The following is a 25,203-nucleotide window of genomic DNA, read 5'->3' on the forward strand; positions in this document are numbered from 1 at the left end:
CATGATTTTTATGAAATTAGTTTGACTGGAGTGGTGAGGATACTCCCCAGATTACAGATAATGTGAAGAGAAAAGGGGCATCCTATAAGGGGAAGGGCACCTTTTTTAGCGTGATGGAAAATTCCAGGGCCTCTGCAGAGGCTGGGAGCTGGGGGCTCTATCATGCTGCATCCATATTTTGTGTTTGCAATGATCAGATATTATTTCTTGGCCCACCTTCTCTACTGTCAACAGTCCACAGAGATATATTTAAAACAGTCTCTGTATGTTAACACGAATAAGCATTACAGGAACTCTTTAATTAAGAGGTGTTTGTCCACGTTGGCTGAGTAATGGTCTTTTTTAAAAGGCTGCTACTGCAGTAACATAATGAATGGTTCACTTTCAGCCTGAAATCAATACTGCATCATTCTGAACACTAATTTGGAGTAACTCAGGCATGAAGCAATGGCGGCAAGAGGCAAATCCATCACAGTCCTTTGTGAACACTACAGCAGTCAGAAAGTGATTTTGATTTAAAAAGCATGCAAATTACTGACAACACAGTTGAGCAATGTGAGCTTAAATGTTTGGTCTGCACCCCAAGATCTCAAGACTGGATTTCTTGGGAAACATGGCCATTTTCTAGCAGTGGTTTTTCATTTTTTCCCTTTGTTTCTCTTCTCCAGAACCCTTTCTTTCTTTTTGGTGAGTTACTCAGAATGCAAACAACTGGTTACCCTTTGGTTAACCCAAACTTTGGACACAGAAGGGCAAATTTTAAACTTAGAACACTGGCTTTCAATACAAATTAGACCAAATTGTTTACAAATTTAAAAATACTTGAAGACTTAACATGATGACGTCGAGCTTCTGTAGAATAGTTTAAATAACAGCTGGTTAAAACCTTATGCTCCAGAATCTGTCTTCCTTCCAATCCTCCCTGCATTCCACAACTGCCTTAAAATTTTAAAATATGAGGGTACTCCAAAAAGATCATGGAACTACTCGTGGCTCTCCAGTTTTTGGGCACCAAAATATATTTACATTTAGTTCCATTTTCCGTGAACTTTTTGAATCAATTTTGTATGCAGAAGGTAAATCGAAAGGCTTTCTTAATGTTTGGTAAAACCTAAAATTTCAGTGATATCAAAATCAGAAAATCCCAAAGCTAAACTTACTATAACCATTTGGACTTGGCAAAATTGCAAGAATTCAGTATTTTCCCTTCTCATTTTTCTCATTAAGCATAAAGACCTTAAAGTATAATCCTAAAACACTGAGAATTTTAAGTATATTTTGGCATTTTGCATTAAGACCATTCATTTAGGAAGTCTTGATCTCCTATCAACATTCTCAAGATACATTAGAAAGTCCTTTATTTTGCAAGTTTTAAATAAATGGCAACACATGAAAAAGAAATATGTCATTTATACTGTCACTGAACTGCTATATAAATGAGCATTCACCTCGGTACTTCTCATATTTGTTACCATAAAAGGAAATGAACTCAATGAAAATAGTTTGCTTGGTCACTAAAGCACATGCTTTGTGCCATTCTTACAAAGAGGGTTAACGTTCAAATTGGCAGTTATATTGGTGCTGGTGGACTTCCTTATTCTCTTGACAGGTTCCATTCATATGTACCCACTTCAAATATGAAAGGTAGCTGCACATACCCTGGACTACTTGGACATATCTGTGTCTACGCACAAAGAGGGCGGTGTACGTGTAGATGCGTGAATACAGGTCACTCCTGAGATCTGCACACATGCAGATCTACTCAAGGGGGTGAAGGACCTGTATAAACCCAACTAGTCATTCACCAGCAATTGTGTGTGGAATGCAAATGTGAAAGGGCTGACTGGGGAGACTGCCAGTTCTGTGAGTGAACCTCATCAGACACAGCTATGCTCTAACTGGGCTAACATAGCATGCACTCACACATACACACTCACACTATGTAGTTGGAGTGAGTGCTGCAGAATACAGGACAGAATTATTGCTTTACCATGCACAGTTATCCAGACAATCCTCAAGGGTCTCACCAAGATGTTGAGACTTTCATGACTGGAACTCTTTTTCCTTACTCACAGCACTTGGAGCTGCAGCTGTGGCACGGTAGGTTAATCCTCCGCCAGAGATGCCAGCATCCCATATGGGTGCCGGTTCTAGTCCTGGCTGCTCCTCTTCTGATCAAGCTCTCTGCCACGGCCTGGGAAAGCAGCAGAAGATGGCCCAAGCACTTGGGCCACTGTACCCACATGGGAGATCTGGAAGAAGCTCCTAGCTCCTGGCTTCTGACTAGTCCAGCTCCAGCCGTTGTGGCCATCTAGGGAGTGAACCAGCGGACCAAAGATTTTTCTTTCTGTCTCTGTAATTCTACCTCTCAAATAAATAAATAGAATCTTATAAAAACTTACTCACCACATCCAAGTGATGATTTATGCAAAAGTTGAACTTCTGCCTGTATACTTACAACTATAATTCATGCAGTTGGAAATGTTTTCAACAATATCATATTGGTGGAGAAAACACAGGGTGATAGTATCTAAAGTGAGCAAGGCTGCAGGCAGAAAGCATTTTGTTGATCTGTCCCACTGTCATTTCGTATAATCTCTTAATTAGTTCTTCCCTGACCCTTGGAAATCTCAGACTCTGTCCATCGGGTATCCCCTCCCTTTCACAGGGACAAAAAACTGAAAACCCCAGAGCTCTAAGCCCTCCTCCAGTTAAAGCTTTCCCTCTGCCTCAGCTTGGGCCTCCCCTGTGACTGGAAGTCTTCATGATCGAGGGGCATGGCTGTCCTCTTTCTTTGCACTTCCGCTACCTTCTTCCCTGGCAAGCAGCCACTAAGACCACTCAAGGCTTCAGCAGGGAAGGGACAGGACAGGGACTAGAAACAAAGGTCCTATCTCATTGGTTGAGTTGTCATCTCATGGATTTTTCTACCTTGGTCTCCTTTACTGGTTCATTCTCATCTTCTGGACATCTGACTGCTGAAGTTGCTCTAGGGATCAGCACCTGAACTGCTTCTCCTCAAAATGTTCCCATGGTGGATCTTATCCAGTCTCAGAACGTTAAGTATCAACTACTAAGATGAAGACTAGAAAACTTGTATTGCTAGCCTTGATCTTGTCCTTGAACTTGACTTACAAATTCAACTGCAAATATCTACTTAGATGTCTAATAGACGTCTCAAATTAACCAAGTAAAACTAAGCCCCTGGTAACTTTCTCCTGTACTATGTTCTATCCACAGACACTATCCATCTCAATTAACAGAAACGCCAACCTTTCAGTTCCCCAAATCTTGGAATTACCTAATTCCTCTCCTAACTGAACCACTTCTAAATAAACCTCTGGCTGAAGACCATGAAATCTCACTTAGATTACCATAGTGGCCTTCTAGTGCGTCTCCATGTTTCCACATTCATCTTTACTATCTTCTTACTACCCAGCAGCCCGGAGTAAATCTTTGTTTTAGATTTATTTATTTATGTAAAAGAGTTATAGAAAGTGAGGGGGAGACACAGAGGCAGAGAAAGAGAGAGAGAGAGACAGAGAGAGACAGAGAGAGATCTTCTGTCTGCTGGTTCCCTCCACAAATGGCCACAATAGCCAGGGTTGGGCCAGATGGAAGTCAGGAGCCAAGAGCTTCATCTGGGTCTCCAATATGGGTACAGGGGCCCAAGTGCTTGGGTCATCTTCCACTGCTTTCCCGAGAACTGGATGGGAAGTGGAGCAATTGGGAGTCGAACTGGCACACATATGGGATGCCAGCACTGCGGGTGTTGGCTTTATCCGCTACACTAACAGCACTGGACCGAAGAATAAACCTTTTAAAATTAAGGTCAGAGGGGCCAGCACTGTGGTGCAGTGAGTTAACACTCTGGTCTGAAGTATCAGCATCCCATATGGGCGCCGGTTCAAGACCTGGCCACTCCACTTCTGAGCCAGCTCTCTTCCTGGGAAAGCAGGAGAAGATGGCCCAAGTCCTTGGGCCCCTGCACCCACGTAGGAGATCCAGAAGAAGCTCCTGGCTCCTGGCTTCAAATTGGCGCAGCTCCAGATTGGGGAGTGAACCATCGGATGGAAGACCTCTCTCTCACTCTCACTGCCTCTCTTCTCTCTGTGTAACTCTGACTTTCAAATAAATAAATAAATCTTTTTAAAAAAAATTAAGGCCAGAATATTTCACTCTTTAGTTCAAAACTCTACAGTGGCTCCCATCTGGAGAGCTCCAAGTCCAAGGTGCCTACCACAGTCTGCAAAGGCCCTGAGACTGTGCATCTCTGAATCTTCTCCTACTCCTTTAGAGTGGTGAGATCCTGGTCACTCTGCTCCAGTCACAGCTGCCTCTGTCTCAACCTGCAACACCTCATGCATGCCATGCCTCTGCCTTGGGCCACTGCACCTGCTGGGTCATCAGGACCTCTCAGACATCCATGGTTTGTTCCCTCATCTCCTTCAGATCTGTGTTCACATAGCCCCAGGTCAGTGACTTTCCCTGGCATCCATGTAAAATCTCATAACCTAGGCAGTCGTAGGAGCACAGCCCCTTGCCAGTTCATTCAGTGAACCTCCCTGCCATGACGCCCTCAACTGCAGGTGGAAAACTTATGTGTCCGTTGCCATTCCCTCTCTGGCGATGCAGAACTGAGCCTTCCCAGGTGTGACTGGGGCTCTACTCCCCACCACCCTGACCCCTGCACTCCAGTTCATGGACAGTGCTTCCCAAAAAACACCCTTGAAACTGTTTCCTCCACGTCTCTACAGGTTCTCTTTTTACATGGCCTGGAAGTGAATGATGAACACGAAAGGCAGAGGATCTTTGCTTTCCTACCCCCACTGCCCACTCCCACTGCTTGCCAGTTATGCTAAAGCACAAGAGAGTTACGTAGAGTGCAGTGCTTGTCCTAAAAGCACACAGGAAAGTTTAATCAGCTTCCTGGAGAGGAACAGATTCTGGAATGCATTTTATTGGTGAAACCCACACTCTTGATTTCTGACAGAAATATTAATATTTAATTAAACCAGATGCTACACATAGGGGGTTTATATATGCTAGTGTACAGAGTTTATGTAAAATACAGTCTTGCTCTTTGTGGAAAAAACATCAAAGTAATAATCTTTCATCTTGGCGCTAAGGAAAGTAAAGATATAGATAAAATATTGTAAAACAAAATTTAATTTCAAACAAATGCCAGAATATTATACTTCTTATTTTTCTTTATTAGTTAACTATGAAAAATATTTTTCTGTCATGGTAAATTAAGGAAAAGATTCTATGTGGGAAGAAAAATTATGATAATCTAATTTGTAAACAGCTTATCCTATAGGCTTATTAAGTTGAACTAATTTCCTAAGCCTACAACTAAATTTTCATAGTACGGTTTTATTAAGGCATTGGATAAGAAATGTTTTTCACTAATTCCAACTTTTTTATTAGACAATATCTTCAAGGACTTCAAATCTGACTTGTTTAGAATCCAACAAAACAAGAAAGCAACCTCTGACTTTGTTTTCCAGTATTATTTAACAACACGTTTTGCTTTTGCAATTCTTTTTCTTTGAATTGCCTACTAGGGGGCTGGTGCTGTGGCATTGTAGGCTAAGCCTCTGCCTGTGGCACGGGCATCCCACTTGGTTACGAGTTTGAGTCTGGCTGCTCCTCTTCAGAACCAGCTCCCTGCTAATGGCCCAGGAAAGGAGCAGAAGACATCAGAATGTCTGGGATCAAGCTCTGGATTCTAATTCTAGCATTCTGCTAATGTACACCCTGGGAACCAGCAGGTGTTGGCTCAAGAACTTAGAACTTGGTTCTTCTGTAAGTAAAGTTGTATGAGAACACAGCCTTGTTCAGTGTTTCTGCACTGTCTATGACTGCTTCTGCACTACAGTACCAGAGTTGAGTTCATGCAAGAAAAACCAGGCAAAACCATGTGGATCTGATGCAGGAAGGCTCAGGACTTAGAATGTCTCAAAGGATCTTGAGAAGTTCATTCCAAGGTAAAGAAATGAAACAAGAGCTCATAGTGTTGGGGTAAGGCTTATACAACGGTGACAGTTCAGGATGTCCCCAGAGAAGCTGCCCTTGAAAGCCAGCCTCTTCTATCAGAGGGCTGGAAAACGAGGGTGACAGACATGCTCTGAGTTAAACTGAAATACTGAAGGCCCCACTGCCTTCAGTATTACAGTTCTCTCTTTTACAAGGTTTTATTTTTTTTTTTATGACTGCCAAATACCCAACAATGATTTTACTACATAAGAGGCCTTTATTACAATCTAACACAGGCAAGAAAAAAGGAAGAGCTGTTTTGGACCTTGAGGTGGCACAGCCATCAGGGTATTCCGTCTCTAAAGAGAGAAGGGTCATTGTGATTTGCAGTCACACAATCCTGGTGGCTCCCCCAAGAATCTGGAAGATGAAACCTATAACTAAAGAATACATTAATATTTCAAACTAGCATCTATAGCTAATCAAGTCAAACCACACTAAATTATACAGAGTAGCACAAAGCTGCCAGGCACTGTGGCCCAAATTCTCCCATCACTCACTGGAATTCTTGCCAAGCTGTGGACAACACAAATCTGTAAATGAGCCTTTCATTTGTTCTATGTATGCTCTTGCTAGGGTCTCAGTTTGCTTTCATAATTAAACCAAAAGGGGCCAGCGCTGTGGCATGGAAAGTTTACACACTGCTTGTAGCTCTGGCATCCCATATGGGTGCTGGTTCAAGTCCTGGGTGTTGCACTTCTGATAAAGCTCCCCGCTAATGCACCTGGGAAAGCAGCACAAGATGACCCAAGTGTTTGGGCCCCTAAAGCCATGTGGGAAACTCAAATGAAGTTCCTGGCTTCAGTAAGGCCAAGGCCCAGCTGTTGCAGCCATTTGGGGAATGAACCAGTGGATGGCAGATCTCTCTCTCTCCCTCTAACTCTGCCTTTCAAATAAATAAAATAAGTCTTTAAAAATCAATTAAATCACAAAAGACAGGTTAATAAGCAAAATAGGAAATTCAAGTCTTGTAGGAAAACTAAAGCTTACATAAAAACACAGTAGTTTCTTTAATATCCATGACATTAAAAGAAACATCCTCATACTATAACTGAAAGTATTCACTTAAATTGTGTGCCACCTGGATTACGGGCTGTGTGCGCAACTTCTGATGTAAATCATTTAGTTTAGGTTGAAATGGAAGGAATGAAGTGACTGTAGTAACCTCCCATGAAATACTGCTGTGAGTTAATACTCTCAAAGTTATCCACATTGCTTCACACATGCATCGTTAACAGTGAAGTGATCTGGAGGGACAAACGGAAAGGCTTAGATGAACCTGCTGGAGTGGTCAGCGCTAACTCTGCCTCCATGGTCACCTGCAGGCTGCCCTCCTAGAGCTCCTGCCATTCCTCCTTGCTCACTTCTCCTGGATGTGACATTTCCATTTAGGAGGCACAGAGGGAACTCTGAAAGCTGGCTTGAAAACACCGCTGCTAGGATGCTCTTCCCAAGTGGTTTATAAAAATGCTCTGGCTTCCACAAGGGTAATTTTTAAAGTTAATAGAAGACTGGAATTAAAACATAAGCTTATTGTGGTACAATAAATGCATGCATACTTTTGTCATACACATTTTCCATGACTATTTTTTTTTAAGATTTATTTATTTGAAAGGCAGTGCATCACAAATAGAGGGGGAAAGACAGATTTTCCATCCCTCATTAACTCCCCGAAAGGCCACAACAGCTGGGTCTGGGCCAGGCAGAGCCAGGAACTCCATTCTGGTTTGCCACATGGGTGGAGGGGCCCAAGTAGTGAGTCCATCTTCTGTTGCTTTCCCAGGCACAAGGGAGGGAGCTGGACAGGAAGCTGAGCAGCTGAGACCCAAATCAGTGCTCTGCAATGGGATGCTGGCATCACAAACAGCTTAATCCTCGACCCCACAAAGCTAGCCCTTCTGCAGACTTTTGAAAGATCCTTTGTATTAGGTTTTAACTCTTTTTTTTCTTTCCTTTTTCTTTTTTTAAAGACTTTATTTATTTACTTGAAAGTGAGAGTTACAGAGAGGCAGAGGCAGATAGAGATAGAGAGAGAGAGAGGCCATCCATCTGCTGATTTACTCCCCAAATGGCTGCAATGATTGGAGCTGAGCTGATCCGAAATCAGCAGCCAGGAGCTTCCTCTCGCAGGTGCAGGGGCACAAGGACTTGCGCCATCTCCCACTGCTTTCTCAGACCACAGCAGAAACTGGATCTGAAGTGGAGTAGCAAGTAGCCAAATTGGTACCCATATGGGATGCTGGTTACTGCAGGCAGTGGCTTTACCCGCAACATCACAATGCCAGCCCCAGTATTAGATTTTAACTCTTACCACACATTCTGTGAATACAACAAAGAGATCAAAAGAGGATAAATGGTCCTTTAGAAAATCACAAGGACTCTGGGCCCCAGGGTGCAGCTCCCACCTGAAGAAGACACCTGGTTCTGCAGCACAGAGTGCACACACGTGGCTGACCATACACTGAGCACTGTTCACAACAGGAACAAGGAGGAGAACAATGTCTACTGGCAGGAAAGTGATGAGCACATGAGGGGATAGCCACATCATGAACTATTTTATCCCATTCCAAAGGAGGAACTAGAGCAACCTGTAACCGCAGTCATAATACGAAGCAGACAAAGTTTAACCCAGAATTTGATTTTCTTTGTAAATTTCAAGTGATTGTAAGAACAATGATGATGATGAAAATGCAATATACGGAGATGCGATCAAACTCTACAAAGAAAAGCAAGGAAATGAGGAAGCTCAATACAAAGTGATGGGGATGAAGGCAGGCAGCAACACGCTTAGATGCAGGCTGCTTCTGCTTTTAGTCACATTATGGGTGCTTTTTACCACAGCACCACGTTTAACATAACTGGGAGATGGGCAGCATTTGCCTAGTGACTGACACTGGTTAAGATGCTCCTGTACCCTACTGCGGTGCCTGTGTCCAATTCTCACCTCCATTTCTCAAAGTTTCCTTTGATACAGACCCTGGGGGCACTACTGATGGCCTGTGTAGTTGGGCTCCTGCCACTCATGTGGGAGACTTGGATAGAGTTCCTGGCTCCTGGCTTCAGCCTAGGTCAGTCTTTTCCACCAAGGGGTTCAGAAGACTGAACGAACAGATGGATGCCCTGTCTCTGAAAAGTCCATCATTTCTCCATCACGAGTATAGATACGATACCTTCTTAGAATTAAAATTAACAGATTAATATTTCTGTACCCTTGTAGCTGACAGATTCACTGGGAATTTATGTCTGTTTTTCAGCATTCTCACTAGCACATTTTGCCACTAAACTTTTTATTTTACCCAATTATACAGGTAAAAAATGATGTCATTTTGTACCTCCTTATCATAGTAAAGATAAATGTATTTTAGTGTATTTAACAGTCAATGGTATTTCCCTTGCTATCAATAATTTTTAAAGATTTATTTACTTATATTTACTTATTTATTTAAAGGGTAGAGTGACTGAAAGTGAGGAAGCTCTGGAGCAAATATAGCAGACTCAAATCTTGGCTCTGTTATTTCTTACCCAAACAACTCTAAGAAAGTTACTCAGTTCGCTCTTTGGTAAAGTGAGTTAATTATAATAACCATCCTGACAGCTCTGTTGTGCAAACTGAAATGGTTTAATTATTGCCTAGAATACAGTAAAGTGTTCAATAAATACTAGTTTTTGTATGGTGCATATAACCCACTGTCAAAGTCAGGTAGAAGAAATAGTTTAAAATAAAGTGCGATAAGTGACAGAGGAATAAATTATTTGTTATGGGAGATAGAAAAGAGGTTTGGATTCAGAAGTGCCAGCTTGTTTATTTAAGGGGGAAAAAGAGATGGATACCTGCCTCAACTTTCACAAATTTATTTCTAAGAATTTTAAAAGGAGATCATTTTCATGGGTTCTACACTGATGATCTAGAAATTCTTACTATTTCCAATACTCACAATCCCTTTAATTCAACCTCCATTTTAGTATGTAGTTTGCCATTTAGCAATCAGTCAATGGACTTACTTATTAATAATTTTAAAATTAATATACTTTTGGCAACACGCATAAAAGCAAGAACTTTTCAGTCAAGTATGAAAAGTTTATTTTCCATGGTTTATCAATGCAGAGCTGGAACCACAGGGAAAGAGACTGTGCCAACAAGTTTTATAAGGTTCATAAACATAAATAAATAAATTTGTCATCACAGATCTCAAACAACAAAATGCTATGTTAACAGAACAAAGCTGTAGAGTCTTCAGAATAAATTACCAACAACTTTCTGACTCACAAAGAGCCATTGAAGGGAACTTTCCAATACAGTGATGATCTTTTCCTGCCTCCCATATAATCCAGGAAAGACTAAGAGCTCCAGGAATGTAAAAGAAAGTATAGTCTGGAAGGGGAAGGGGTGGTCACACAAGGACATCTGGCACCTACTTGGGCTTTATCCATATGGACCTATATATATATATATATATATATATATATATATATAATCCATATTTTATTTATACAGATGGAAAATGCTGGACCGTTTTCTGATGTGCCGCGTCCTATCATAAGGATGTGTTTTCTTCCCTTCCTTACCAAAATGAAACAGATCCTTGGGTTAATGGATATCTGAATGGAGTAGGTGACTGAGCAATCTTTCTGAAGTGAGGAAATGGTTGGCTGCGCTGAAGAACCGGTATGCACACTGCCTGACAGAATTAGGAAATCAGGCCTTGGAACCGCGCTAGCCTGGGAGAAATAAGAGGTGACTGCAGCGGGCATCATGAGTAGTTTTGCAGAATTTGGAGCCCTGAGAAAAGGCGGCAGGTGGAGGGAGGGTGGCAGCACTGATTCTCCGTCACACATGCATGAGAAACAGCAAGGGAGACAGAGCACAGAGAAATAAATTCTTTTCTAGTTTGTGCTCAGATTTATAGCTTAAACAGTAGTTTATACTTAAATGTGAAGGAAGAGAGGTTCAGCACAATCTACAAGAGATTTTCTACATTAAAGTCGGACACGACGCCATCCCTACCACTTTTTAAAATTTTAACACCAACTATACAAAATCCCAAATCTGGGACAGAATAAGTCTTGCAGGATGAGATTCCAGGTAAGAAGACATCCCAAAGAATGAGCAGAAAGCAGAGGCATCACCTTTAGGTACCACAGAGGACAATGACACAGGTCTCAAACGCCCAGCTGCACTGACTATGCTCCTGCTCTGTCAATGGCAACCAGGGTAAAATCAAATCATGAAGAAAACTGAAAGAGTCAGATAAAGGCAAAATTCCCTTGATGAAAACCATTAGCCTCTTTCCAAATACAACTTTAACTCTGGGCTCACATTTTAACTTCTCTTTGAACATGCAACCCAAATCAAATAAACTAACTTCTTAGGCATCCTCCTCCCAATTCATCAAGATGAACTGTCAGTGGACAGCATTGCAGGCTCCGGGCTGTAGCATGAAACAAGACAGAGTCTCTTCTCAAGGATCTCACTCAAAGGCTGGAGCAGACAGTCAAGAGACAAGTACATGCACAAAACACCAACACAACTGCTAAAACTTAGTGAGCTCATGTCATAGCTTCTTATTGAGAATATCAACAAATCCCAGTCACTGAAACCCAAAGTGCTGGTGTTGCCTCTCTTACTTCTGAACAGACTTACTAACTTAAAAGACTAAAAAAGGCTTCTATAAAAATTTTATTGCTGTATCAACAGAAATATGAAATACGCTAAACCAAAACACATCACTTTAAAAATAAATTTGCCAATACCACTATACGTCATATTTACAGTGTAATTCACTTGACATTAAGTTGTCTTTCCTTCAATAGTTGGTCAAAATTGATTACAAAGGTTCTATTTTTATTTACAGCCAACATTAACTTTATGGCCACATATTTTTACATGGACACTAACCTATTCATGAACTAACTCCAGTCAAAACATGTTACCAAAAATAACAACAGTTCAGAATTCTTCTAGATATATGATACTGCCAATTATATTATATAATTGGCGCATATATATATATATATATAAGCAAATACCACTTGTTCTTTTACCTAAAGGAGAAATATTACTCTAAAAATTGGTAATAGCCACTTTTAAGACGTATCTAAATAAATATGACTTTAATACAAGGCTTCATAAAACCTTTAGATTTCACATTCTCTACTTCTTCCAATTCTGCTATTCCACACCAATCCCAAATACAAAATCAGATCATTCTTCCTGGGCAATGGTAAAATGGATTTTGCTGCCCGGGAAGGAAGTAAAGAAAGACGTGACTGGATTCAGGACTCTGGGCATTCCCTACAATTACATCAACTGCTCTCCTCCTTTTTTTTTTTTTTTTTTTTTTTTTACAGGCAGAGTTAGATAATGAGAGAGAGAGAGAGAGAGAGAGAGAGAGAGAGAGAAAGGTCTTCCTTCTGTTGGTTCATCCCCCAAATGGCTGCTACTGCCAGCGCGCTGCACTGATCCGAAGCCAGGAACCAGGTGCTTCCTCCTGGTCTCCCATGTGAGTGCAGGGCCCAAGCATTTGGGCCATCCTCCACTGCCTTCCCGGGCCACAGCAGAGAGCTGGACTGGAAGAGGAGCAACTGGGACAGATTCTGGCACCCCAACCAAGACTAGAACCCGGGGTGCTGGTGCCGCAGGCGGAGGATTAGCCAAGTGAGCCACGGCGCCGGCCTGCTCTCCTTCCTATAGGATATAGACAAGTGCTGCAACAAGAGTTGCACTGGCTTTCTCGAAACTGGCTAGGCTCTGTGTGTTACTTGATATATTGTGAAGTCAAAAAGGCTCACTGCATTTTCAACTAAGAACAAATTGATTGCTATAAAATGGAAATATCAGTCACTGTAATCAGTCAGTGGTCATGCCTTCTCACCTGTAATCAAATACTATCTTTGTTCCCAGTACGCCACATTTAGATCTGGTCTGAGTTTTATTCCAGAAACATAAAATGGAAAAGTAATAAAAGGCTGAGAACAATAATCAATCAATCAAAAAAAAGAAAAGAAAAGAAAAGAAAAGAAAAAGAATACCCAAGAGGGAAAACACAAAAATTAGCAAAGAAACAGCAACACTACTCAGATTTCTGCAGATCTCCAAGTTTCTGCTAATTTAAGTAACTCAGAAATTTCTCCCAACTATTTTTCTTAATCTGTCCACTACAGGCCGACTTTCATGGCCCACACTGTATTTAAGTAGTGTAAAACACTTGAGCATTTTTGGGAAAAGTTTCAGAGGGAATTTATTTCACCCTTAAAATAATCACTGCCTTCTTTATGGAGTGAATACACAATTAACTTTAAAAATATTAAGATCAGTTGGAGCTAACAATGAATGAAGAGCAAATGGAAAATTCAGGATGAAACAGGCCATGAGCATTTATGGTTTCCGAAGTTGAGACAATGTCCTGTGCACCACAGCCTACCTCCTGATAACAGAGCTCAGGTTCCCATGCGCCCGCAGCCCACCTCCTGTCTGGTAATGTAGCTGATGTTCCCATTTACTTTTTATGTTTAAACTCTAGATTTTGCCTTTTTCCAATTTTCTGTTCTACAGAGAGGGGTTACAATTCTTTATAAACATTTATAACCAAACAACAAAATATAACCTCAAATACTGACTTTCAGACAGAGAAAGAAGGAAATACTTGAATTCATGAGAATTCTTATGGCACACACTAAAAAGTTACTCTTGACCGTCTTCAGAAAACTATCTTACATGAAAAACTGATTTAAGTAATAGAATAATAAAAAGATAAACATTATACCAGTACTCTCGAAGTGTCAACACTACTGTAAATATCCATGACCACTAAATATACATATTTAGAAACTTCCTGAATTTTATAATAATGGTGAAAGTTTTAAACACAGATAAATATAAAATGTGACTTATTCTATAGGAATAATGCTGGTGGAGCTTATATTTTGATATCAAAATCCATATTTCATATTTCAAAGAACTATCCTTTAACAGGGTACTTGCACTAATTTCTAAATCCTTCCTGGGTAAATTGTGCTTCATTAGTAATTTGGTGTCCAGTCAAGAATTAATATTCAATACAGCAATTAAAATATTTTATAATATATGACAGTGCAAAATATTAATGTATATCATACATGACACTAAATTTCACTTGGACTTCTCACTATCCTAATTTTAATATTTGATAAATTTCACAACTGAAACAGGAAACTATTTTATTAAGGAAAAGCATAAACAGCTGTATTACTCTCCCTCTCAACAGTAACTGAGATAACAAAGTAGTAGCAAGATGTTCATTGATGCTTCCAAACCAAGCCCATGAAGCCTTTAATACCCAAATCAGCACAAACGTACTTTAGCATTATGCCAACATCTTCACGTTAAAATAAAGAATTATGAGATTAATCAACAGTCTACAAAATTCCAAATGAAGCTGTGTTTTTCTCCAAATGAAAGTCAACAAACAGGTCTGTCTCCCACACTCACCTTCGCACTTCTGGGTAGTTTCACTCTGCTTGTGACCAGCAGGGCACCTGCACTCAAAAGAGCCCACTGTGTTGATGCAACTTCCTCCTTGGCATATCCCCGGGATGGCCTGGCACTCGTCAACATCTGCAAGAACAAGGTATTTCCAACACTGACTTGGAAAATACGCACTTGTACTTCCTGAAGGCAGTTGAAAGAACAAACACCTGTTCTCAAGGCAATGAGGGGAGGGGAAACGAACCTCTGTGTTCATACATTTTAATTTGTCAATAGTATTATCTTACAGATCTAGCTTTGTTGCTTGCTTTTTCTCTGGGAATTTTGCTCTTAACCTCCATCTGTGTTGTGACGTGCACCATCTGTTGCAGTGCTTTGCCCCAGAACACTCTGTAATCCGTTCATTCTCCCGGTGATAGGCAGGCACCTGGTCTCACTACCTCAGTGAATGACACAAGGAGCGGACCCACTCTGCCCCTTGATGGAGATGAGTGCTATGGACGCTGAAGACTCAAAGACGCTCTTTAACCCTGCGCTGTGGACCCAGAGCAGAATGAGCAGGCTGTAGGGGATACACATAGTTGATAGGATCAAAGAGTGGCCAAGGTTCCTCGCAGTGCCTGTGGCAGTCCTCACACTACTAGCAGTCAACACACCTAGAGTGGTCTACACACACCTACTGTTCATGAGGCCTGCGTTCCCCTTCCCTGCCAACGTGAGACTACTACTCCATGTCACAATCTCTGCCCTAATAATTATAAAGGGGCATTAACGGTTCTTTCAGCTCTCATTTCTACACTTACTAGTGATATCAGGTTTTTATTCCCTCATCTGAAAATAATCTATCCATATCCCTTAAACAGTATTACTCTTGAGTTTGCTGACATTTATCCTAAATTTAAATTTAATCAACTTTAGACATTGCAATTATTTTCCTTATGTTTCAAACTGTGTACTAATCTCATATATTTAGGGAAAAATCCTTAATACAAATAAAATCAAATTCAACAAACTGTAATAAAGCCTTTTCAAACAAAATTTGAGATTCTACAAGAAATGTTAAATGAAGTTCTTCAGGCAAAATGAAGTGAAGTTGAAATTACACACACACAAAAAGGAAAGCACTGAAAATGGTACATATGTTATTTAGCAAACTTAGAGGTAACTGCTAACTATAATACTACATATTTTAGAGGTTACAGTAGACATAGAAGCAAAAAGTATGACAATAGCATGGGGCACTAAAGAAGGAGGTGCAAAAATACTATTGTCATGTTATTACAGCAGGAGTGAAATGGCATAATGCTATTTGAAAATAGGACATGGTAAGTTAAATACGTACAGCCAAACACTAAAATATAGAGATATAACTAATAATCCAATTAAGGAGATTAAATTTGACACAAAAATATACTCAGTCTAAAAAGAGGCAGGCAAAGAGAAAAAGGAACAAAAACCAGATGGGACAAATGGACAAGACACAGTATAATACTTACTTAAACTCATTAACATAATTCTGAAACATGTATAAATAATCAAATTTAAAAGGTTTAGATACTCAGCTTTTATTTTTAAAAAATGAGATCCCTTTGACAGCTTAAAAGGTGAAAGACTAAAAATAATATTAAGTACTCATTAATCAAAATAAATGAGTTCCAATGTTAATATTATACAAAGTGCTCATCAGATGAAGAAATACTACCATGAATACAGATGGACATTTTATAATGAAATAATACTACTAAATGTGTATGTACTGATTACAAAACAATATAAAACATTATACACATAAATACTGAATACCTGGAGCAAACAGAACTTTAGAAATAAAACTGAAAAAAAAAAAAACCAGACACACCCACAACTATAGTGGCAATTTCCTTACTTCTTGTTATAACTAATCAACCAAGTAGACTGAAAATCAGTAGGGACATGTAAGATTTAAACTGAACTTTCAAACAACTTATTCTGACATTTACATAACATTTCTCTCTACTTTAGCAGAACACACATTATTTTCAAATGCACACAGAATATTACCAAGAGAGACTATATTCTGAGGCCATCTAAAAGTTCCATTAACTATAAAAGAGGACTGAAATTCCAAAGTATTGCTGTATGTTTTTAAACATAACAAAGTTAAACTAGAAATTAATAATGAAAGACATTCAGAACACTCTGAAATATTTATAATTTAAATAATATACTTTGAAGTAATACATGAATCAAAAACTAAATCACAGAAAAATTAGACTGTAATAATTCTAAATTAAATGAAAATGATAGCATACTATATCAAAATCTGTGGGATTTAGCTTAAGTGGTTCTTAAAGGTAATCTGAGTAATTAAAATTCTTAAATTATAAAAAGAGAAAGTTAAAACAGTAAACTAAGAAAAACAGTAAAAAGAAAACAGTAAACTAAGTTTTTAGTAAGAAACTAAAAAAGAAAAGCAAATTAAATCTAAAGTAAATATAAGAAAATAACAACTATACATATAAAACAGATTATTAATGACTACAAAATCAGGCTTTTTAGAAATATCAGCAAAACTGATAGATCTTAATGCTGATCAAAGAAGAAAGAAATTATCAGCACAACAGATGAAAATAAGCCTATCACTACAGACTCCATATAAATTGAAAAGATCAAAGGAAACCATATAAACAACCTTAATGAACTAAATTCTTAATTTAAATGAGATGTATACATTTCTTGAAAGGTACAAATATCACGGATTACTCAAGAACAACTAAACAGGTGCTAGCATGTGGTAAGCAGGTTAAGTTGCCACCTGTGATGCCAGCATCCCATATATGTGCACTGGTTTGAGTCCTGGCTGCCCCACTTCTTATCCAGCTCCCTGCTAATGCTCCTGGGAAACCAGTGGAAAATGGCTGAAGCACTTACATCCCTGACACCCTTGTCAGAGACCTGGATGGAACTGCAGGCTGGTTTGGCCTTTTATGAAATGAACTAGCAGATGGAATATATATATATATATATATATATGGAATATATCCCTTTATATCTCTCTCTCTCTACCTTTCAAATAAATTTTTTTTGTTTTTTTAGAGGTTGGTGCTGGCATCCCATACAGGTGCTGGTTCGAGTCCCAGTTGCTCCACTTCCGATCTAGCTCTCTGCTATGGCCTAGGAAAGCAGTAGAAGATGGCCCAAGTGGGAGACCCAAAAGAACCTTATGGCGAGTGAACCAGCAGAAGGAAGACCTTTATCTCTGTCTCCTCTCCCTCTCACTGTCTGTAATCTACCTCTCAAATAAATAAATAAAATCTTAAAAAAAGTACACAACAAAAGGCACAACAATTCTATAAAATTTTAACTTAATCAACTGTGGCAATATACAAAAAATTAATGCAAGATTAACAGGTAGAGTTTATCTCAGGAGTTTAAGAGTTTAAAATTGTTTTTAAAAATTATTTATTTGAGAGTCAAAGAGATAAGAGTGAGAGCTCCCATTTACTGATTCACTCCTCAAATGCTCACAATGAGACATCTGGGCTGGGCTGACGCTGGGACCAAGGACTGAACTCAGGTGACCCATGTGGATGGCAGAACCCAATTACCTGAGCCATCAGCAGGAAGCTGGAATTATTACTGAACCAGGAACTCCGATACGGGACCTGGGCATCCTAACCACCATCCCACTGCTAGGCAAAATGCCTGCCTCCTAAGGGTTTCTTCTTAAACATTTGAACATCAATCGGTGTAACTTATATTTACAGATTTAAGAAGAGAAAGCATGTGCTATCTCACTGATGGTGAATACAAGTGACAGAACTAAGCACTAAGTCATGATTTAGAAAACCTCAGTAAATCAGGAATGAAAGGAAGGATCTTCAACCTGATAAAGAGAAGGTGTACAAAACTATAGCTAACACCCTGTACGTGATTTGGGCAAATCTTGTATTTACTTTTTGATCTTTCATTTCATACTTATTTTAATATACATATAAATTTCCCTTACATTCTTTCTCTGTAAGAACAAATGATGTACTAGATGTTTATAATAAATAAACACTTCCTATCAATAAATACATCAGCTTATGTGACTCAGCTATAATCTTATCAAACATGCACACAGGCTAGTGTAACAGATTTCTTAATGTGACATGTTAAATGATAAAATAGTACATCCCATTGAGACAAACAGCAGACAGAGAAGAAAATTAAAAACATAATCACTGATACAAGTTAGCAGTCTGTTTTTTCAGTCTTTGCGTCACACACAAGCTGAATGGATTCAGCAACCAGGAGCTCCTTCTACACAGGGTGGTTCTGCACCCAGCTTTCTTCAATTAAAAATATTTTGTGGATATGTATCTCCATATTGGTATTTATCAACCAACCCTATTATTTTTTAGTAGGCCCAGAGACTGGCATATTTTTGGGTTTAAGTTAGAAAACTCAAGCCTATGAAAGGGCTTGGCATCCTTATTTCTCCTCATTTTAGCTATATCTATAAAATACCAACAGTCCAAAGTTTTTGTGCTGAGATTAGATTTTAGGGTCTTATTGAAGGCCAACTGATGTAACTAAAATCAGACTGACCTTAATCAAATATGTTTAAGGACTGAACAGTTTAATTCACGACATTTCAAACTTCATTACTGTACAATGTACTGCATGCCCAGCCTCATTACAGTGTGGTATGAAACATGCCTGGACACCTTTTTCCCTGCCAGATGAATTAGAGGAAGAATATTACAGTACAAGCTACAAAGTAAGGCCAGATCTAAAAATCCTTTTATTCTATTCATAAAACCTTAGACTATATGTTTAGTAGATTCAGTAATTTTTCAAAGGAAAAAGTCATCCAACATTACATGGCATAATTTGCAATAATCTCAAAAGTATTTTCATGGAAGAAGAAAGAAAAGCTTTATTAGTAAAGTCTCCTACACCACATAACTATACTGAACTAATTTCTTACAAGCAGATCATGTGAGAGGTTAAGATAAAAAAGGAAAATTTTAAGATATACTATGTAAGTATCCAACTTGGACTTGGAAGCACATGGTAAGTACTTTCTATAAAAACAAGCACTGGAAGCTTCAGACTTTCAGAGGATGCAGATTTCTCCCTACTCAGAACCTGAGCGTAGGCAGCCAGTACTGGGCAAATGACTTTCCACCACTCAACACTGTGCAGATGCATTTCTGTTCATCCCTTCAATTCAGGCACAATTGTATTTATTTCTTTAAATGCCGAATTACTTCAAATCACACATAAGGATTTTATAGTCTAAAATTTAATCTTATGAAACTTAAACCTTAAATAATCACTTCAGTCCATGCGTATTTAAAGATGTAAATAATCTTGCAAACCTTTGTTTATGAACTCACTTATTTCCTTACTTCTGTTGGTAAACTTACCCTAAAAGATTAAGCTTATTTTATTATATAAATTTCCATGAGGTGCTAACATCATTTTTAGGTCATGTTCAAATATAGGAAAATGCATGCAGTGATACAGGCATATAAATTGGTTAATTTAATTTATATGTGTGGAAACCAAGGGATGCAAAAGCTATTATGAAATTTGATAGTGTGTGTTTTTAACTTTTCCTACCACCAAATTAAAACCATTTTCAAGATGGAAGTTCTTATTCATATACTTTCTAGACACACAAAGAATATTTTATTTTTATATAAAAATCAGATTAAGTGCTGCTCAAAATAATGTCTATTTCTCTTTGATGTCTGCATGATCAGATATTAAGCCAGAATATCTGTTCCAGAAATTCAAATGATGAATCACTGAACACTAATGCAAGTCAATATTGTTGACTTACTACCTGTAGGCCTCTGAATGTGCAGTAAAAACAACAGAGTATGGTTCCCCCTCAGTCTTATCTCAACAAATGCCACTGTCACTTTCCAGCCGTCAAAGTCAGAAACCTAAACAGCAACAAGCGCTTCCTTCCCAAATGTGCCCCCAGTCTTCCCTCCGCCACTGCCCTGGTCTCAGCCTCCATCACCTACTGCTATACCTCTGTGTGCATCTTGTAGCTGGTTTCATTGCTGTCACTCCTGCGATCCCTCTAATAGCCTTCACAGAGCAACTAAAACAATCCTAATTTTTTTTTTAGATTTATTTATTTGAAAGGCACCATGATAAAGAAGGAGAGGGAGAGGGAGGGAGAAAGGGAGAATGAAAGAGAGGGAGAGGAAGAGCTCTCTTCCATCTGCTGGTTCACTCCCCAAATGGCCATGATGCCAAGCTGATCCAGGCTGAGGCTAAGAGCGGGAAACTCCATCTGGATCTCCCATGTGGGTGGCAGGAGCTCAAATACTGAGGCCATCTTTCTAGGCACATTAGCAGGAAGCCAGATTGGAAGCTGAGCAGCAAGGACTAGAACCCACCCTCTGGTATGGGACACTGGCATTGCAGGGGCAGCTTAGCTCTCAGTGCCATCACACCAGTTCCTACAGTAACCCTATTAAGATATACATCAAATCAAGGACATGCTACTAACTCAGGACTCAGGGACACTACCACACTATCTTCTGCTGTACGCGTTGCTCTAGAGAAGTCAGATACCTGTTGGGATCTTTCTTACATAAACAGACAGCCAGTAACACTCACTGATTCTGCCTTAGCATGCCATGGGATTCTCAGCACCTTCTCTCTTTATAAAGTTTCATACCTTGCAATTTGCACACTGAAGCCCTTATTTATTTTAGACAATTCTATTTTATCTTCAAACATTTTTTTTTTTTCTAGTTCCATCAGTTAATGTCAGTCGGGTTTGGCTGTGTGCCAGTTTGTCCAGAATTGTTTCCTTACTGTTCTTCCCAACTGCAAATGTTCATCACTGCTTTTACCTGAGTGTTCCAGTTCTTAGAATGCTGCGTTGTCCTCTATTATGCATTCTCATACTCATCGGGGAGGGCAGAGGGAGGTAACAAAAGGCAGGTAACTGGGTCCTTGTCATCCACACGGGAAACTACAAAAGGCCAGGAAAACATTTCCTGCTTGAAGCATCTTCCTGGTTTCCATTGAGATTAACTTCTACTCTGATCATGACCAGGCAGGCTAAAGAAATATGTGTTTCTGTACAGTAACACTGCGTGAAAACAATACACTGCCTTTTGTTTTGCAGGGACTGATTGAGGGTCTGTGGTGCTACTTGTCTATTCAAGCCTGTGTCGTGGGCCTGACTGTGTTGAATGCATGAACTCCCATGCTTCTCATATTACCTGGAGCAGAGTAGGGGCTTAGCATCGATCTGTTGCTACAGTCAGGGATAAAGTAACAAATGGGATTTAACAGGCCAATGTCTTCAGTTTTGAAACATTTGGAGTAACTTAAAAGCCTTATCCCTAAATAAAAAATGACATAAGTAATAATGATAGTAGTTTTATTTTAATATATATTTTAAAAATTTTGAGTATACTCTATTCAATTGGAAACCTGAAAGACCCAAAGCCAAGTACTAATCTTAAATAAAATATCACTTCTCATTACACTCATGAGTGTAATTTTTTTTCATCACTAGATGGAAAAAAAGAAGAAACTATTTGTAAGAAAATAATACATCCCATGCACAAGGCAGTTTCTGGCATGTTTAAAGTTTGTAAATATTCTTGGAAAAGGGCTTAATGCTGCTTTTAAAGTATTTATTTCACTCATTTTATGACAGCTTACATTTTAAGGCCAAATGAGTTAATTTTGGTCTGTTAGTATACAATAAAATGGAAGAAAGAGAAGACTAAACGTGGATTCAGCACAAGCCGTAGGCCTCTCCTGGCTCTCCAGTCAAGAATGCCTAGGACTGAGCCCACAGCACCTGAGGAACATGTCCCTTTCTCACAGGGCTTATTTAGGTACAAAATATCAAATATTCCTTAAAAATGATGACTTCTCAACAATTTAATTTTTTAAGTGGCACCTTAATTTTCTGTTCTCTTCATTCTCCATGGTTGCTATTTTTTTTTTTTTTTTTTTGACAGGCAGAGTGGACAGTGAGAGAGACAGACAAAGAGAAAGGTCTTCCTTTTCCATTGGTTCACCCCCCAAAATGGCTGCTACGGCTGACACTGCGCCGATCCAAAGCCAGGAGCCAGGTGCTTCTTCCTGGTCTCCCATGCAGGTGCAGGGGCCCAAGACTTGGGCCATCCTCCACTGCCCTCCCGGGCCATAGCAGAGAGCTGGACTGGAAGAGCAACTGGGACTAGAACCTGGCACCCATATGGGATGCTGGCACCTCAGGCGGAAGATTAACCAAGTGAGCCATGGTGCCGGCCCCAAGCCACTTAAAGTTATTATGCACACAGCTGACACTTATTTCTAATTCTATAAAAATTTTTAATTATCCTAAAAAATGTGCACTATTATAATAAAAAAGTATGACATGTCTATACCACATTTTAGTATGTTATTTTTTCATGCTTCATCTCTTGCATTCCAAATTAATTTGGCAAAAGTATTTGGGAAACTGTCTAGGAATTTTCTAAGGGGAAAAATGAAATCACAGTAAGATATAATCTTAAAATAGCCTGAACAGAGGATTAGTATTTAATTGAGAACTTTCTGACTATGCCATGACTTTGAAATAAAACAGAACTTTGCAACTTGCTTTACCAGATATTTTAACTATGGGACAAATCTCATTTTGTTCCCATTACTGAGTTAAGTCATTAAGTTTTTAGGCAAAAGGAGCCTAAATCTTATCTTCACTGCATAAACAAAATCAAATTAGTAAGTGTTCAGACATTACTAAATCCTGAAGGACTTTCAGAAAAATCTGAGATCACATGACAGATTTTTCAAATAATTTTGCTCAGAAAAACTATTCTTTGATAAAATATCGAAGTGAAAAAGCAAACGTGTAAACACAGAAGTTAGGGTGAGTCAGTCACTGGAATGTTCTAGTCGCAGTCAAGGGCTTTCCTCAGCCTATTACAGTTCCTTCTATCAAACAGTGGGCTTTGAAGTATTTCAACCTTAGGTTCTATTTGTTCATTTGAAAGACAGTGACAACTACTGCATGCTAGGAACTGTCCCAATGTCTCAGAGACATCAGAGACGCAGATTCCTGCCCTCAGGGAGCTTCCACTCTGGCTAGAGGAGAAAATTAGCAAGGAAGGAAATTAACAACCATGAGAAGGTGGTAAGTACTACCAGTTGCAGAAAGTAACTTCAGAAAATTCAGTCAGAATTAACTTAGAAAATCTACACAGGTGGAGTATATTATCTTTGAGATACTGACCTATATATGTCATACAGTGTTCTGTATATGCATCTGGGAATCCTATGTAGTGTAGTAAGTGCTACAGAGAATACACAGGATGGTGCATCTTCCTGTACAAGAAACTGTTGCATTATCAGGTACTGTAGATAATCAGATTAGCATATATTATGAAACATAAAGAATTTTATGATCCATAATCAGCAGTATTTAATTAACCCAATCATTATGATTAAAGCTGGCCTGTAATTACAAAAAAATAAAAAAACCTTGTAACCTAGAGCTGACCTGTCTTTTAGTGTGATTAAATACAAAGCTGACTCTGCTGAGGTGCCTAGTCATCGCTGGGCATCGTGCAGTTCTGAAGTGAAAAACATTCTGATATAGATCATTTTTACTTGGGACCAGAAGTGTTTCAGATTCTGGAATCTTTCCAGGTTTGGAATATGTGCATATAGACAATGAAGCACCTTGGGGGATAAAATTCCTTGATGTTTCATATACGCCTTACCCTCATAGACTGAAGATAATTTTATACAGTGCGTCACATGTGGTATTCAAAAGGATCTGGATTTTAGAGAATTTTCCATTTGTAGATTAGGGATCTTCCAGATGTATTACCTTCTATAAAACTAGGAATTTAACAAAAATTTTTGGAGGCTACGGTCAGAGATGAACTTATCACACTACTTAGAGTTTTTGTATTTTACTACTCAATGATCTGAGGCTATGCAGGGCTCCTCAGACCCCCACTCTCATCTGGGGTTTCAGTAGGTGGCTGAGGGTCTCTTGTGTGCCACACACATGGACTGGAGCGGGTAACATCTTCATTTCTTTTTTTTTTTTTTAAGATTTACTTATTTATTTTAAAGTCAGAGTTAGAGAGAGACAGGGAGACACACAAAGAGATCTTCCATCTGCTGGTTCACTTGCCAAATGGCCACAATGGACAGGGTTGGCCTAAGTGGAAGCCATATGGATACAGAGGCCCAAGCACATGGGCCGTCTTCTGCTGCTTTCCCAGGCACATTAGCATGGAGCTGGATCAGAAGTGCAACAGTCAGGACACAAACCAGTGCCCACATTATGCTGGTGTCACAGACGGCATCCTCACTCACTACTCCACAACGCTGGCTCACTGACGTCAGTTTGACGGCCTTCAGGTCTAACTCTGTACAAGATTTAATTATAACAAATAAACTAACTTCCTTTGTCTCAAATATGAGCAACATCATTTCTGTAAATAACCCCAAAGCCTTTTCTACTTCCCTATGATTTGACTGCTGTGTTGTATGGAGACCACTATGTTCAACAGAGTTCTTCAGATGGCATGTTTCCAAGCTCTAAAAGTGCATTTGATATGTATTTGTTCAGAGAAGGGGCCAAAGAAGGCAGTGGCTGAAAATTAATGACACTATAATAATAATGAAAATTACTGACAATAATGAAAACTCACAAGAGTTAAGCAGCAACTACAATTTTCAGC

General features: G+C 39.2%; 1 protein-coding gene across 2 annotated transcripts in view; it reads right to left on the reverse strand.

Moving 5' to 3' along the window:
• The window catches only part of FBN2 (fibrillin 2), a 236,114-nt gene that overhangs the window by 145,922 nt on the left and 64,989 nt on the right, over positions 1-25,203 (reverse strand). For both annotated transcript variants that reach the window (XR_016235341.1, XM_002710087.6), the window contains exon 7: positions 14,507-14,632. Coding sequence is in view for 1 of the 2 variants with exons in the window: in XM_002710087.6 (XP_002710133.2) it covers positions 14,507-14,632 (126 nt within the window). In the remaining variant the exon portion in view is untranslated. The remainder of the gene's footprint in view (positions 1-14,506; positions 14,633-25,203) is intronic.

Source organism: Oryctolagus cuniculus, chromosome 6 (assembly GCF_051225735.1).
Source record: "Oryctolagus cuniculus isolate XC-2025 breed Fujian yellow rabbit chromosome 6, ASM5122573v1, whole genome shotgun sequence".
In the NCBI taxonomy this organism is placed as follows: Eukaryota; Metazoa; Chordata; class Mammalia; order Lagomorpha; family Leporidae; genus Oryctolagus; species Oryctolagus cuniculus.